The following is a 17,847-nucleotide window of genomic DNA, read 5'->3' as shown; positions in this document are numbered from 1 at the left end:
TAGGAATAAGGCTGCCTTTGTTAGTTTGTTTAATTTGTATTCCTGTGTTATAAGTAACAGCCTCCGTGGTCTAACAGTTAGAACGTTAGGCTCACGACTTGGAGGTCCGGGTTCGATTCCCAATGGGTACATGGTCCAAATCATTTTGTAAGACTGTCCTTTGATTGGTAAGGACTTTACAGGCTTGAATCATTTGATTGTCGGAAAAAATAAGATGATTCCGTGTTCCGAGGGCACGTTAAGCCTGCAGTGTCCTAACTAAATTAGGGACTACAAAGTAATTTTTGTGATATGTCCCCACGTGGAATCGAACCCAGGACCTCCGGATCGTGAGCCCAACGCTCAACCACTGGACTACGTAGGTCGTTGTGGGATGTGTTATGTATTTAGGACAAAATAAAACGTTACAATTTTTATCTCAGTATTTTAGGTATAATAAACCAGTATGTTTACATTACTTACACTTAAACTTAATTAAAATTCAAAATAATTCATAAATTACTAAAGTGTACACTTTTTATATTTACATATTGTAAGTTATTAAGTTATTTTAAATAAACATTTTAATATTACTAAAGAAAACTAAAGTTACATTAAAAAAAATACGAAAATAGGTAGGGAAATGAGAAGAAAATAAGACAAAGGTAATAATGAATATTTATTAGATATATTATAATATTTTTTTCACTTATAGTTCACGAGATTCATAAGATTTTTAAGAGAAATTAATAAATATTATTAATAATTTGGTCTTAATCTTAATATCACAGCATGTGCCGACCAACCATGATAATTTTACTCATAAAATTAATTTTTTTTTTGTTTATCCGAAAAATAAAGATTCCAACTAAACAACCTGCATGTTCGTTTTTTGAAAGTTTGTCCTCTGTCTCGCTTGATTTTTTTACCGATAAGTATTAAAAAAAATCAGTTATTTTTATGACAAGAAAAGGCAAGAGGGAAACCACTGCCCTATTTTTCCCTAAAAAAGTAGCACGGAAAATGCTGCACCGACAAGAGCGTGGCTTTTAATTTGATGATGATGATGATTTTTATGACAACCTAAGTTTTACCACACCCCGGACACTTCATACAAACAACCTTGTTTTACACAGACACTACACATTGACGTTATCGTACACGCATCTGTGTGTGTGACGTCTGACGCCGTACGATTCAAGTCTAAACTATGTTCGAGGGGGGTGAGGTAAACCTAGCTCAGACGCTGGTGGGGAGCGGAGATTTGCCGTTTTATACGTATTCTTTATTCTATGGTTTTACTTATTTTTTTAGGGTATGTTATAAAGGTTATCTCTGTGATATAAAAAGTTAGCCTGGTTAAAAATGTATCTATGGCATTGACTTAAGGTGATTCACTCTTTCATACATTTTTATTACTTTCGTTGTCGTTTGTCATAGATAAACGTAAAAACTTGTCTAACTCATCTACGCGTATTTCCCATGCTCTTTAATAAATTAAAAAGTATCAAAACCTTTTTCTTTTGTTTAATATCTAAAATGGCTTCCAGCTTGTTTCAAAGACCTTTGTTACTGAAATCAATGTCTCCTCTCATAATCAAAAACACTATTAATTATAATCAGAAAATGTACTTCATTCTTCAATCCTCAGTTGCAAGACCTTTACAGGTGAACAATAAAATCGACATACATACATAAACTCACGCCTATTTCCCACCGGGGTAAGAGACTATGGAATTTCATTTGTTTCTGACCTCTCTTGCTTTCTTATTTTTGTTGACAAATATTAAAAACCCGGCATCAGAAATTAAGTCGATTTTTTTGTCCACAAGTGTACAGTCATGAGCAATATCATGTACCCACTTTAGCGCCCTGTCGCACTATCATATTTGACATTTAATGAGGATTACGGTTTAATTTGTCAAAAAAGTTAATGTGACATGGTTGCAAAGTGTACAGTCATGAGCAATATAATGTACCCACTTTAGGACTCTGTCGCACTAACATATTTGACATTTAGTGAGACTTACAGTTCAATTTGTCAAAAAAGTTAATGTGACATGGTACCAAAGTGTATACATGTTAATGCTCGTGACCGTATACATATTAGTACTCGTGACCGTACATAAACTATCGCCAATTCCTCTTTGCTTTTATGTTCAGTCTACACATTGGGAACAACAGTGCTGTTATTGTAGATGCCGTTGTCAATCTTGGTTTCCCCGGAGACGATGGTGTGGAGCTGGTTGTCGTAGGAGTGAGGTCCAGCAGTCACCAACTTATTGAGCAGGCTCCTCACCAGGCATATCAGATAGAGCTGGATGCCTGGAAATAATATAATACAAATTATAAACTTGTTTTTTACCTTTGATGGGTTTGCTCCTGGCCCCAGACTTGCCCGAAGGCATTGACGAGGCTTAAGAGCGAGCTCGCCCAGAAGGTGCCTGTTCACTCTGGCCTTGAAAGCACCCGGGTTATATGCATTCGGAAATACAGAAGACGGCAAAGAATTCCACTCCCCAATTCAAACTTTACAAATTACAAGAACCTCTCCATTATTAACAGATGTGTTTGATCGTCGTGGAGATCCTTGGGGGAGGCCTATGCCCAGCAGTGGGCGTCGTACGGCTGATGATGATGTGTTTGCTGGTGCAGTGTCTTGTCATTTCTTTTGGACCTTCAACAAGTTATCCATGATAATTGGACCAAGATGATAAGTGTACGGTCACGAGCATTAATATGTATACACTTTGGTACCAAGTCACATTAACTTTTTTGACAAATTAAACTGTAAGTCTCACTAAATGTCGAATATGTTAGTGCGACAGAGTCCTCAAGTGGGTACATTATATTGCTCTTGACTGTACTAGGTTCAAGATTTTGATTACTAAATAAAGACAAATCTAAAATATTAAAACTAATGAAAACCATTTTTTTTTCCAATTTAACTTATTTATGAATTTTAAAGTTTTATGTAACAGGGTGCGAGCCTATTGCCATTAACCGGGCAGATTTTTTTTTTGTGACTTATTGTAGATTTGCCGCAGATGACATTAACTACTTGGCCGGGCAAATGGGGAGCGCTGAAGGCTCTCACCCGGTACAACCAGTACAGGCCTTAAGGTAAGTACACCTCTACCATAGAGTAAGGAATCTCTACCAAGGTTATGTTATGCACATAGTTATATAAACAAAAATTTCATATTGTCATGTGATACTTATGAATCTTGAATTAAAACCCATTCTTATTCTTATTCTTATTCTTATTATTATCACACCATCAATGGTTGATGAACAATATGATGTATAAAACTATTGTTCTTTTTTGACGCAAATTCGTCCAGAATTCACTTCTTGGTCGAACAAGTGAGTGCATGGAATTCGTTCTACTGCATCATCCCGGACATGTCGTAAAACCCACAAAGGGATTACAATACAATACAAATATACTTTATTGTACTCATTCTGTTTCTCTTTTGTTTTGTATTTAATTTTTTTCTGTTTGTGGAATAAAGTATTTGTTATGTTAAATTTAAGCACATAATAACGGGTTCTTACCGCGTTTAAATGGGGATATGAGACTCCCGATATTTCGACACTGTGCTTTAATTATGATAATAACCGCGTAAACTTAAAACAATGTATTTGTTATGTTATAAAAAGAAATAATTACAAAAAGATTCTTAACTCGGTACATGGCAAATGGCGGCCTTATAGCTTAAAGCGATTGAGGGATTGTGTCCTTTCTAAGATGATGGACCATTATGGGCGATGGGCAGACTACATGGTCCTGTAAGTTGTCTGTCAGAAAATAGACAGAGTCTATTAAAAAAAAAGCGATGTAGAATGACAACATAAGCTCCCGGCTATATCCCAATTGGTATAGTCAATTACATACATCGCAAGATGAACTAAGTACCCACACCTCACCGAGCTTTCTGTTAGTACAACGTGTTAGTGGTGAGCCATATCGCCGTCTACAATGGTCGAGTCAACTGTGTTAGTGAAAATTCCAATAGTCAATTACATCCATCGCAAGATGAACTAATTAAGTACCCACACCTCATCGAGCTTTCTGTTAGATCAACGTGATAGTGGTGAGCCATATCGCCGTCTACAATGGTCGAGTCAACTGTGTTAGTGAAAATTCCAATAGTCAATTACATCCATCGCAAGATGAACTAAGTACCCACACCTCACCGAGCTTTCTGTTAGTACAATGTGATAGTGGTGAGCCGTATCGCCGTCTATAATGGTCGAGTCGACTGTGTTAGTGAAAATTCCAATAGTCAATTACATCCATCGCAAGATGAACTAAGTACCCGCACCTCACCGAGCTTTCTGTTAGTACAATGTGATAGTGGTGAGCCGTATCGCCGTCTATAATGGTCGAGTCAACTGTGTTAGTGAAAATTGCACATAAGATAAATTCGATTTCGATAGGATTTTATTCGCGTGTTGGGGAGGCGCTTGAGGGACCGCGGTAGTGACCCCCGCGCCAGCTCGTTCCTGGTGCAACAGGTTTCCTTGGCAATAGTGCGGGTACGAGAGGGGGCAATATTTTAGTCTGACCTGCAGTGTTTGTGTAAGATAAATTAAAAAATCATTGGTAATAAATTGAAAAGTTATTTATTTTATTTTTTCAATATTATACTTACTTCCCACTGCCACTTCAGCTTTGCAATTCTCCAAGCTATGTCGGTGACTTTAGTTCTCCTGCGGATCTCCTCATTACATACATACACACACATTAGACACATAGCGGGGAGAACCGATGGCCGATGGGCCGGAAAGGTTCTGGAGTGGCAACCACGTGTCGGACGACGCTCAGTGGGAGGCCCGCTACAAGGTGGACCGACGATCTGGTGAAGGTCGCGAGAAGCCGCTGGATGCGGGCAGCGCAGGACTGATCGTCGTGGAGATCCTTGGGGGAGGCCTATGCCCAGCAGTGGGCGTCATACGGCTGATGATGATGATACTTACTTACCTCCTATTATCATATATCTAACATAGTGTGTAAGATTTTCTTTTGTACTAACCATAATTGGACTTATTTTTTTTTTTATTGGTGCAAGTCCGATACTAGGGTTCGAACCTGCGCTCCCCGATTGAGAAGCAAGCTGGTGATCCACAGAACCATAGTACTTATGACTATTAACTCACCACGGACACTTCATACAAACAACCTTGTTTTACACAGACACTACACATTGACGTTATCGTACACGCGCATAAGTGTGTGTGACTTCTGACGCCCTTACGATTGAAGACTAAAGTAAGACCGAGGGGGTGAGGTAAACCTAGCTCAGCCGCTGGTGGGGAGCGGAGAGTTGCCGTTCCATACGTAGTATTATTCTCTATACTAATCTATCTAATCTAGCCTACAAGATCCCACTGCTGGGCAAAGGCCTCCCCTTCCTCTTTCCATTTTTCGCGGTCCTGTGCGTATTCCGGCCAGTCCCTCCGGCAAGCGTCCAAGTCGTCACGCCATCTCTTTCGAGGTCTGCCACGTCGCCTGTATCCGTCATGAGGCACCCAATGCGTGACGATCCGTGCCCACCGCTCAGGGTGCATGCGACAAACATGTCCGGCCCAATTCCATTTGAGTTTTGCGGCTTCCCGTCCCACATCAGCGATTCCCGTTTTTGAACGCAGTGTTGTGTTTCGGACTCGATCAATTCGTTTGACACCTAACACACTACGCTCAATCGCTCTTTGGCAGACCTTGAGCTTGGACTTTTGACGTTCCGTCAATGACCAGGTCTGGGCACCGTAAGTTAGGATGAGCAGAATACACATGTCGATGAGCTTTCGCTTTAATGAAATGGGAAGATCCCCTTTCATTAGGTGTTTCATCGACCAATAGCTCTTCCACGCATTTTCGATACGGCGATCGATCTCTTTTTCTTGCCGGTTTTGGAAAGAGACTATCTGGCCCAAGTAGATGTATTCATCGACATAATGTATTTCTTGCCCATCAACCTTGACCCTACGTTTTGTGCTGTTGGTCATAATCTGAGTCTTCGACCTGTTCATCGCAAGCCCAACCCCAAGGCTCGCTGTGCTAAGGTCTTGAAGCATCTGTTCGAGCTCGACTGATGTAGGCGCAAAGAGTACTATGTCATCGGCAGACCGAAGATTGGTTAATCTTTTCCCTTGGATGACAATTCCTCTCGTCTCCCACAAATCCGCCAGCTTTCTGAAAATTTCCTCCAGGGTACATGTGAACAGTTTTGGGGAAAGGGGGTCACCCTGCTTCACGCCCTTTTCTATTCTAAATATAGGACCCTGTGATTGGAGCCTTATAGAGGCTGTTCGTGTATTCTCTATACTATAGATTAATAATGATAGAACTCACATAATCCAGTGAAGGTGAGAATGCCCATCTCCAGTACCCGTCCCAGGTGGGCAGCATTGGCAAACTCCACCACCTCGAGTACCACCGCAGCCAGCGTGGTGGAGATCGAGTAGTAGTAGAATATCTTCAGGCAGATTATTATTTTCTGGAAAACAACATTATTATTATTATACATACATACATACATAAACTCACGCCTATTTCCCACCGGGGTAAGCAGAGACTACGGAATTCCATTTGCTTCGATCCTGACACACTTCTCTTGCTTCCTCCACATTCATCAATCGTTTCATACACGCACGCCGGTTTAGAGTAGATCGTACTGAACCTTTTCTAAGGACATCTCCAATTTGGTCAATGTACATCCTCCTAGGTCTAATTTAGCTCATTTTGATGATTTTTTTATTTTATTTTTTATTTTGAAATACGAAGAACAACAAAATTGGCTGGCTAAAAGTGTGACTTTAGTCCGGTCGAATGGTTAATTGTACGGCCGTTACCGAATAACTTTTTAAAAAATTGTGTAAAAATCAAAATTGAGCCACTTCTTGAGGAGCAACCGTACAGTCGTGAGAATATATTATATGCTTTTCAGTGAAGTTAGTAATCTAATGATAAACACTTTCTTTCATTCTTACGTATGGTGAGGTGTGGGATTTTATTTGCGGTACCTACCTCATTCCAGTTTCTCGGCTCTGTGTGTAGCATGCCTTACATTGAAGTCTAAAATATACCACAATAACATTGCTTGAAACCTTTTCAAGTGTTGAGGTGTACACAATTTTCGAACTTTTTTGCCGAGAGCCTTTACAAAGTTTTGTCAAGTTCAGGAGTTTAGCAAACGTAGTTAGTAACCCAGCCACGGTTACGAATAAAAACCAAAGTCATTACGAACCCTGACTCGCTTACCTAACCTAGGGCTTCACTTGTAACAACGCTTGCTTGTAACTTAAAAAAGTATGTTTTGGCAACCAACACCCTTTTATGGAATGAATTAAACTTGCTAAGTGTACTATTTCGAAATTGTTTCAAGTTGTTTATTGTCACGTTGGTTTAACAGAAATCTCGGTGAGGAGTGGGTACTTAGTTCATCTTGCGATGGATGTACTTCTGCCTAGCCCATTGGGATATAGTCGTGAGCTTAGTTGTCTTCTTCTTCTATCGTATGGTTTGTGAGGTGGATTACTCACCCCATCAACCCTGGTGTCAGGGTTACTATTGAACCGCCAAAGGCCCCTGACATGGCTCATGTTACGACTACTAACTTGTATCAGTAAATAGTAACCGGGACACGGAAGCACGGATCATCTTACTTTCGGACAATCAGGTGATCAGCCTGTAATAGCCTAACCAAACTAGGGATCACAAAGTGATTTTCGTGATATGTCCCCACCGGGATTTGAACCCGGGACCTCAGTATCGTGAGCCGATTGCTCAAACCACTGAACCATGGAGGCCGTTACCGTTACTATAGTCTTAATATGGAATTCGAACCTCATCATATGAAACGATTGATGAATGTGGAGGAAGCAAGAGAAGTGTGTCAGGAGGAGTTATGAGATAATGTCGTACAATTAACTATTCGGCGAATAAAATCACACTTGCAACTAATTTTGATGTTCTTCAGAGTTCAAAGTAAAAAATAAAATCATCAAAATTAACTAAATTTGACTAAGCGTGGTATTAATAAACTAATCTCAAGATCATGCTCAAGTCCCTGTTTTTATATAAGAACTGTCACATTGACATGGTCTTGAAGGCGATCTCGAAGCTGAGATTAGTTTATTACTACCACCCCTAGAAGGACGTTCATTGACCAAATTGAGGATGTCCTTAGAAAAGTTTCAGTACGATCACTCTAAACCGGCGTTCGTGTATGAAACGATTGATGAAAGTGGAGGAAGGAGGAATACTGTTTTGTGTTGTTAGTTACCCCGTGCAGTAACAGCCTCCGTGGTCTAGTGGTTAGAGCGTTAGGCTCACGATCTGGAGGTCCGGGTTCGATTCCCGATGGGGACATTGTCGAAATCACTTTTTGAGACTGTCCTTTGTTTGGTAAGGACTTTTCAGGCTTGAATCACCTGATTGTCCGAAAAAGTAAGATGATTCCGTGCTTCGGAGGGCACGTTAAGCCGTTGGTCCCGGCTATTAGCCATAAAAAAAACACCTCCACCAACCCGCAGTGGAGCAGCGTGGTGGAGTATGCTCCATACCCCCTCCGGTTGATTGAGGGGAGGCCTGTGCCCAGCAGTGGGACGTATATAGGCAGTTTATGAGTTACCTCGTGCGCCCCGTAGACCAGCAGGCAGTTGACGATGATCTCAGCGCAGTAGACGGCGATGCAGACGCCGGCGACGCTGTCAGTGGTGACGCCGCGGTAGATCAGCTGGAAGTTGTTGCTCTCGCACCCGTTCACGCAATATGCGTACACGCCTACCATAAACGCTGAGAATAACTGAAACAAGAACGCACCATTGGAGACATTTTTGCTACGATCCTGTTTTTTTGTTTTTTGACGTGACTTATTGTAGGTTTGTCTGTTCGATTCAAATCTGATACCGGGATGTGATGTTCAAATCGAGGAGTAATGTGTTTTCATTTAAAAGTGTTCAGGTGTGATTTATGTAATTATATTAGAAGCGACAGTGGTTTCACAGGATCGCTGCGGGTGAGAGCCTTCAGCGCTCACCATTTGTCCGGCCGCCGAGTAGTTAACTCACATACCTCCGAAAATGCATTCCTCAGGAATGTGGGTTTCCTGGCGATGTTTACCTTCAATACTGAGCACGTGATAAACATTTATGATCCAATCGTGAATCCGAAAACAAATTCGACAATCATTGGTTTAGGCCTGTGCTGGTTTCGAACCTGCGACCTTAAAGTGAGACGCCACGGCTCTTTCGTCCGTTACGATGTCACTTACACGGTTACACCCCGTACAAGTACGTACAAGTAGCCGTACAAGTACGTATGGTTGCTAGTGACACCTTAACGAATGAGGGGGATGATTCAAACCATGATTCTGAGTTGATATCAAGTGGAATTTCCTGTCGGAATATTCATGAAATTTTTAATGCTTTTATTATTATTTTCAGTTTCATACGGTTTTCAATTCAACCTGATATCAACTCATAATCATGGTCTGAATCACCCCTCAAAGTTTTCGTTACAATGTTTGGGTTTATAAGAGTATGTCATTACACAAAGTCTCTGCTCCATGGTAGAAGACGCGCTTGCGAAATATACATAAACATAAACAGCCTATATACGTCCCACTGCTGGTCACAGTCCCCTCAATCAACCGGAGGGGGTATGGAGCATACTCCACCACGCTGCTCCACTGTGGGTAGGTGGAGGTGTTTGGGCTAGTACCCCGGGACCAACGGCTTAACGCGCCTTCCGAAGCACGGAGTCATCTTACTTTTTCGGATAATCAGGTGATTTAAGCCTGCAATGTCTTTAATAAATAAAGGACAGTCTCACAAAGTGATTTCGACAATGTCCCCATCGAGAATCGAACACGGACCTCCGGATCGTGAGTCCAACGCTCTAACTACTAGACCGCGGAGGCTGTTGCGAAATATACAAGACAAAACCACCGTCCCTTGAGCTGTATCAAAGAGTCTTCAAAACGTAACATAGCATCATGTTTGTACCTCTAAAGGGGTAGGCAGAAGTGTAAGTATACCCACTCCTCGCCAGTAATGGTTAAGTTCCATGCATAGAGTCCTGGAATTCACGTCATATCTATGATACAAGTCTTGGCGAGAACGGGAACGGGACAGTTGCTTTCTTCGTAGAATAATCTAAATAATTAATACGAAGTGGTGTTTTGTGGTTAAAGATCGCATTAAGTTAGTCGGAAAACATTCGCGATAGTGTTATTATATCAGAATATTCAATAAACAAAGTGTACCTACGAGTACCTATTTTCGCTTCGTGCCAACAAGCCGCTTTATAACTCGAAAGTTTATGCGGACTTTTGAGTTAATTCGTGTGGGGTTCGGAGTAGGAGTCTGCTCCGAGGGTGGGGGCTTAGGTTTCATCATTCATCGTCATCACCTTTCATCATTTCATTAATCATCATCAATAAAGAAATACATAAGACATTTTAATTTTTTTTTTACAACCCACACTATTGAAAAGAGATTTTATTTATTTATTTTCTTTTTTATTTAAGTATTTAAGATACACCATCGATAATAGAAAATTAAAAAATAACATAAAAGGGATAATTACCGTATGTTATACCATTACTAGCAGTCGTTAATAACCACCAATCCGCACTGGGCCCGCGTGGTGGTTTAAGGCCCGATCTCCCTATCCATCCATAGGGAAGGCCCGTGCCCCAGCAGTGGGGACTTTAATGGGCTGGCGATGAATACCATTACAGGCGTAATCAACATTCAAGTACTAAAATTAAACAAGTACTAAATAAAACAACATGTACTTACACGTGTTGTGTTTGAGGTTACTTAAACTTAGAACTTAAGCCTATAATTGCTTAGAGCAGTGGTTCTCAAAGTTGTTTGCGGTATGACCTACCCCTTGTATTATTTTTGACTATTAACTCGGAACCTACCCCTAGGAAATGTAACCATCATCAATATGAATTAAAGACTTTTCCAATAACAAAGTCTATCATCGGCTGTTATAAAGTTAGTGATTATTTAGAAGATATGAATGCATGGGATTAACTGTCTGAGAACTGATATTAGGCAGCTAAATTACTCAATTGTATAATAATATTTTATGTTTGTTTATTTTTTTAAAGAACGTCTAGGGCCCTGTGCCGAGGTTTTTCTTGCAGCTTGTTTTCCCCGGCTATACAGGTTGTGACAAGCTGCAGTAGTTTTAGGCGGATGAGACGTTCGTTATGTAAAAATTGACGATTCAAAGTGTAACTATGTTACCTACTGAATAAAGATATTTTTGAATTTGAATTTGGTCGGTAGGTCGCAACTCATAGTTTGGGAAACTCTGTCTTACAAGGTAGGTAGAGCCATAAAATTCTGAAGACAACATGTAGACACGTGGATGAACCATAATATAGTATAGTTAAATAGCTATCGAATTAGATGCCTATTTCCCGCGTTGGCTCCATCACGTTAGAACGGACCCAATCCCTCTGTCGGTTTTAACGACATGCCCGGGAAGATAAGCAGCTGAACTCGCTCAGTGTAATTTTTTTCCTCCCAGTTGCAAAATAGTTGTAATTTCCGACTTTTGTTTACTAATTTGCGAGCAACTATTTATCCAATAATATTGAATAGGTCGATAGGTCAGGTTGAACTGAACTCAGATACGGATAAAACGAAGGTCGAGATTCAAGAACTGTAGTTATGTTGTGGTGACATTTCTTCGAATTATGATATTATTATAGAAATGGTTGATTCGCCGAAAAAGTAAGACTATTCCGTGCTTCGGAGGGTGCGTTAAGCCTTCGGTCTTTGATTACACATGGCTCTGCCCACCCCATTAGGGATTAGGGACGTGAGTTCGTGTATGTATGTAAGTATGTATGTATTTGACAATACGTGGGTTCAACTAGGAAGCTGCAAATTAACCTAGCGGCACTGAACATCAGGAAAATCTAGAAATCTAAAAATAGGTACTTACGACATTTATGTATCCGAACAACAGCACACCTCTCCTGAGGGGTAGGCAGAAGCAACACCTACCGAAATCTGGGACTTCACAAAACATTGTTTTTTTTTTCATACAAATATAACTACAACAATCCTAAAACTCCCCGATTTATTTTTAAAAACCGAACGATCTTCAATTGTTTTCACACATTCGTATACTTTTTGAAAACGTTTCGAAATTCGAAGCACACTTTTCCAAAACTCGTTCTTGAATTCGAAAAGACAGTTCTAGAATTCGAAATTTCGTTCTGAAGTTCGGAAGCTGTTGAATTTTGAGCACAAGTGACTTGGATGCGGCAAATGACCTCACTGACCAACTGAACACTTATCTAATGGAGTCCCTCGGTCGATTGTGTAGGCCGACAGAGAAAACTGCTCTTTATATTACGCCTGTTAATACGACTCTGGGAATGAATAAACAAATCTGTACTTTCCTATTTAAGTACGTAATTATTGAAGTTTGTTTGTTCGTATTATGATTGTTTACTTGAGCGGAATAAAGACGATGACCATTCGATGATATTTTATCTGTGGTACTAGGTTTTGTTTTTATTCTCCGAGTGCAATTAGCATAACGAGGTTCATTAGCTAATTAAGCAAAGGAAATCACATTAGGCCATTGATCCCGGTTACTGTTTACATATTTATTTATTGATTTTATTTATTAACAGACTTAACATCAATATCTCTATCTATCTATAAGTATAGAAGAAACTAATTAAATATCCATATTAATATTAGAATCTTCTGTCGTGTGGGTTGCGAGGTGAATTACCAACCTCATCAACCCTGATGTCAGAGTTATTATTGAGCCGCCAAAGGCCTGACATGGCTCATGTAACGACTACTTACTTACATCAGTAAGTAGTAACCGGGACCAACAGCTTAACGTAAAAAGTTGCGAAATTAATTTACCTGCATGATAACATATTTTAAACTTCCAAGCAGATGGTCCTATAATTTAAAATATTGTTAACACTTTCAAGGACAGAACGTCTAATGACGTTCCGATTCCAAGGTGTCATATTACCTATTATGAACCATCAATGACCCATGATCTCTGTCCGTGAAAGGGCTAAATAGATTTTATATTAAATTAGTTATGATTGAAAATTTGATGTTGCTGTTGTGTTACTTAAAAAAGTAAGTAAACAGAAAATATGTTACCTACTGAATGAAGATTTAAGATTTAAATTAAGTATAGCTCACCTATTAACCGTCATCATCATCATCATCAGCCCATTAACGTACCCACTGCTGGGGCACGGGCCTTCCCTATGGATGGATAGGGAGATCGGGCCTTAAACCACCACGCGGGCCCAGTGCGGATTGATAGTTATCAACGACTGCTAATGCAGCCGGGACCAACGGCTTAACGTGCCTTTCGAAGCACGGAGGAGCTCGAGATGAAAACTTTTTTTTTGTGGTCACCCATCCTATGACCGGCCTTTGCGAAAGTTGCTTTACTTCAACAATCGCAGACCGAGCGCGTTAACCGCTGCGCCACCGAGCTCTTCGAGCTATTAACCGTATTATGTATAACAATAGCATGATCACAAACATTTGTTTATGACTTATGACCTACCTATATTTCCAAATGGAGTAGTACTCTGGAGGCTCCTATTGAGGGGGTGAGGTTTTTTTTTTTGACGTGACTTATTGTAGATTTGCCGCAGATGGCATTAACTACTTGGCCGGACAAATGGGGAGCGCTGAAGGCTCTCACCCGGTACAACGTTTAAGACAACAGGCCTGAGGGTGCCCAGTTGGGCGCGAACCTCGGCTCAGGGCGTCGTCTTGAGAGGAAAAATATTTGAAAGAATTAATCAACCCTAGTGGGTCGATAGCGATAAGCGCTGAATGAGGGAAATCGTCGACCACGCCGGCGCGGTCGGTATCGGGGTCCTGAAGTGTTTGGTGTCGCGAGCTGATTGGCTGCCTCTATAGCTAGAGTAATCGGGTCGTCGGGATCGTATATTACGTCCTTCGGACGCCGATACTTTTCAGTACCGTCCCTAAGCGGGATGTATTCGGAAGCTGCAACTACCACGGGATTTGGGTGGTGCGGAGCAGAATCGAAAAAACGTTTGGAAGCTAATTTGAGCCATTGGGCAATGGTTGGCAGACCTAGGTCAATGTGCAGATTTTCATTGCGAAGGAACCACGGAGCTCCCGTGGCTTTCCGCATGAAACGATTTTGTATTACCTGTAGACGGTGGATTTGAGAGGGACTCGCATGAGCGAAATCTACCCCTGCATAGGTCATGATCGGAGGGATACAAACGGGGGTGAGGTAAATCAAGCTCGTTCCAAGCTTATATTGGTGCGGGGCGAGGAGTGTCCCTTCTATACGTCGTCATCATCTACCTAGCGTTATCCCATTTTGACAGGGTCTGCTTACCTACCCTGTGGATGTGACAGGTCCGGTTTTTTACAGAAGCGACTGCCTGTTTGACCGGACCTTCCAACCCGCGAAGGGATCACCAGCCCAATACAGGCTAGGTCACATACCTACTTCCTTCACGATGTTTTCCTTCACCGCTGAGCACGTGATAATCATTTATGACCCAAACATGAATTCGAAAAAAAATAAAAAAAATATACTTATATTATTATTATATATATTTAGTAAATCACGTTTAGGCCCGCGCTGGATTCGAACCTGCGACCTTACAGTGAGAGTCAAGCAGTCTTCAAACTACCAGTACTACCACGGCTCTATTGTTTAATCTATAACGCAGGCAAAGCCGTATAAGGACTCTAGCTATCTTGGTAAACGGAACTTATTTTAAAACTTTATCGCGTCGGATTCACAAACTACAGTTTGTTTCATACCCAGAAGCGATAACAGGGTTTAACCTACGTTATCTATTCAATATAAACCATATGAACAACATATTAACAACATATAACACAGTAGTAACCCTGACACCAGGGTTGATGAGGTTGGCCACTTTGCAACCCACGATAGAAGAAGATGGAACACGACAACGACCACCGACGATCGACCGGCCTCCGTGGTCCAGTGGTTGAGCGTTGGGATCCGGAGGTCCTAGGTTCGATTCCCGGTGGGGACATATCACACAAATTACTTTGTGTTCCCTAGTTTGGTTAGGACGTTACAGGCTGATCACCTGATGGTCCGAAAGTAAGATGATCCGTGCTTCGGAAGGCATGTTAAGCCGTTGGTCCCGGTTACTACTTACTGATGTAAATAAGTAGTCGTTACATGAGCCATGTCAGGGGCGTTTGGCAGCTCAGTAATGACCCTGACACCAGGGTTGATGAGGTTGGTACTCCACCTCACCAGACTTTTTGGCTGGAACTGCCTGCCGTCGTCTGTTTTTCCAACTCGTTATAATCTGGGAGTCTTAAAGGCTAGAATGTATAGGCATTTGCTAGGTAAGCGTGCATCGCTTACCATAAAGTTAAATTGTGCTCAAAAACGAGCCAATATTATTAAAAAAAAATGCGCTGGTGATCCGTATTACATACATAAGTTCACGACTGTATCACAATTAGGGTAGTCAGAGGTACATCCTTCGCAAGATAAGGTGACGATATGCGGGGTTGACTGGATGCGGTCTCTTTCGGAGATAAGTCCACCTTTTGTGCTTATTTTTATTTTTCTCAATATCAACTATATTCATAGATATACGTACAATAAAGTGTTTAATAATATGACATCATTGTCGTCACGCCTATTTCCCATCGGGGTAAGCAGAGACTATGGAATTCCATTTGCTTCGATCCTGACACACTTCTCTTGCTTCCTCTACATTCATCAATCGCTTCATACACGCACGCCGGTTCAGAGTAGATCGTACTAAACCTTTTCTAAGGACATCTCCAATTTGGTCAATGTACGTCCTTCTAGGTCTACGAGTCCCTAGTCCCTACTGCAACATGCAATGTCCTAACAAAATTAGAGGAAGTGACTTTTGTGATTGCCCCCGCCTGGATTCGCACCCTGGATCTCTAGATGGTGAGCTCAACGTTCAAATACTGGACCACGGAGGCCGGGACATCAATAAATAGTATTTCAACTGATTGATCACTTATCAGACAAAGACAGACAGAGTACTGCGGGGCGGAAGGCAAGAGGGAAATCACTGCCCTATTTTTCCCTAAAAAAGTAGCATCGAAAATGCTGCACCGACAAGAGTGTGGCTCTTAAATTGATGATGATGATCACTTATTCGGGAAGGGTGAAATATTTGTGCATGTTTTTATACTTTATTATGCGCAATTAGTATGAATCACCGAGAATAAGTATGTATTGGAAACCACGCGATAACACAGCTATCGGTAGGAAGTGATAAACGGAAAATTATAATAAATAATAGCGACCCCACCCGGCTTTGTTTTATTTTATTGGGGATAAAAAACAACAGTATATTTCGACACTGTTGCAAGTGCCATGATCACGGGATGACTGATGAGATTGGAGTGGAGTAGGTGTCGAAATATCGGGAGTCTCATATCCCCATTTAAACGCGGTAAGAACCCGTTATTATGTGTTTTAATTATGATAATAACCGCGTAAACTTAAAACAATGTATAAGACATTGCAGGCTGTAATCACCTGTCTGAAAAAGTGAGATGATTCCGTGCTTCAGAGGGCACGTTGAGCCGTTGGTCTGGGCTGTTAGCTGTAAAAACACCTGTACCAACCCGCAGCGGAGCAGCTTGGTGGAGTAAGCTCCATACCGTCCACGGTTATTTGAGGGGCTTGTGCCCAGCAGTGGGACGTATATTCGTAGAGGGATACCATATTTTAGTGGGCATACTATTTCCTTGAGAGAGATTCGAAGCGTTTGAGATGTGGTGTTGGCGAAGGATGAAGGGTATAAGCTGGACTGAAATGGTGTCAAATGAAAAAGTGCCCGAAAGAGTTGAAGAAAGGAGAACCATATTGAGGACTATCGAGAGCCGGAGAGGAAATATGATTGACCACCTGATACGACACGATTCATTTATAACAAGCATTATAGAAGCAAAAATTGAAGGGAAGAGAGGAAGGGGTAGTCCTAGGATAACATTTATGAAACAAATAAAAGAGAAGGTGCAGGTCGTGTCGTATCGGGAGGTGAAGGTTTTAGCGGGAAGAAGAGAGGAATGGCAATTACTCCACCGACAAGAGCGCAGCTCTTAAATAGAGAGAGAGAGACTATTTCCTTAACTAAATATTTAATCGTTGTCATGGCAACCCATTTAAAAGCTCATGAGCTTACCGCTATCAATCCACAAGGGTCGATTCATTGATTCGTTCAAATATAATTCTCTCAGTGGACTCCTGAGGATCGCGCCCCCTGTGGGTGCACAGGGGGCGCGATCCTCAGGAGTCCAAGTCAAGCCTGTCCTCAGGAGTCAAGCCTGTTAAATTAAAAGTAGATAATGCCGTCCGAGGCAAACCTACAATAAGTGACGGCAAAATAAGCGGACAGTTTAGTAATCGCTGATGTTGAGGCCTTACAAATAGTACCAGTGCCCCATCTAGTGGCTCGTATTCGAACTGCAAGTCTGTTGCCGTGGAAACGCAAACAAAACACAACACAGTTAGCTATTTGTGACAGTGGTGCTAATGAGGGACTTTCCAGGCGTTCCCCAAAACTAATGTAGATGACGCTGTAAAGATTGAACGTGATAATTACCTATTTTCTCATTACTCGGGTATATAATCGTTTAAAAATACAATGTAGAAGCATTATATGCATAAAAATAATTGTTTTTGATATTTGGATCACACCATGTAAAGAATTAATATTGCTATAAGGCCGGTCACATACATTCGGAATTCCGTTTCGGAATTTCGATTCAAAATACTGTTTCGGGATTCCGTTAATATATCACACACATACG

The 17,847-nt window shown here is 41.2% G+C and overlaps 1 protein-coding gene across 1 annotated transcript; it reads right to left on the bottom strand.

Annotated features, from left to right (window-relative positions):
* Positions 1-645: 645 nt before the first annotated feature.
* Positions 646-12,362, bottom strand: LOC126373212 (uncharacterized). Its single transcript, XM_050019265.1, has 4 exons — positions 11,957-12,362; positions 8,619-8,792; positions 6,338-6,482; positions 646-2,304 (listed from the first exon to the last, which is right to left on the bottom strand). The coding sequence occupies exons 1-4, from the start codon at positions 12,056-12,058 to the stop codon at positions 2,144-2,146; spliced, it is 582 nt and encodes a 193-aa protein (XP_049875222.1). The 5' UTR covers positions 12,059-12,362; the 3' UTR covers positions 646-2,143.
* Between the last annotated feature and the right edge of the window lie 5,485 nt (positions 12,363-17,847).

The sequence above is a fragment of the Pectinophora gossypiella genome, chromosome 15, assembly GCF_024362695.1.
Source record: "Pectinophora gossypiella chromosome 15, ilPecGoss1.1, whole genome shotgun sequence".
NCBI lineage: Eukaryota > Metazoa > Arthropoda > Insecta > Lepidoptera > Gelechiidae > Pectinophora > Pectinophora gossypiella.
Note: the sequence above shows the minus strand (reverse complement) of the source record. Positions and strands in the feature narration are given on the sequence as shown.

Coding starts and splice junctions, on each gene's coding strand:
- LOC126373212 (XM_050019265.1), bottom strand. CDS start 12,058: ATGAAAAAAAAAACAATGTTTTGTGAAGTCCCAGATTTCGGTAGGTGT. Junction 8,793..11,956: donor TGTTCGGATACATAAATGTC/GTAAGTACCTAT, acceptor TTCTTGTTTCAG/TTATTCTCAGCGTTTATGGT. Junction 6,483..8,618: donor TGGTCTACGGGGCGCACGAG/GTAACTCATAAA, acceptor GTTGTTTTCCAG/AAAATAATAATCTGCCTGAA.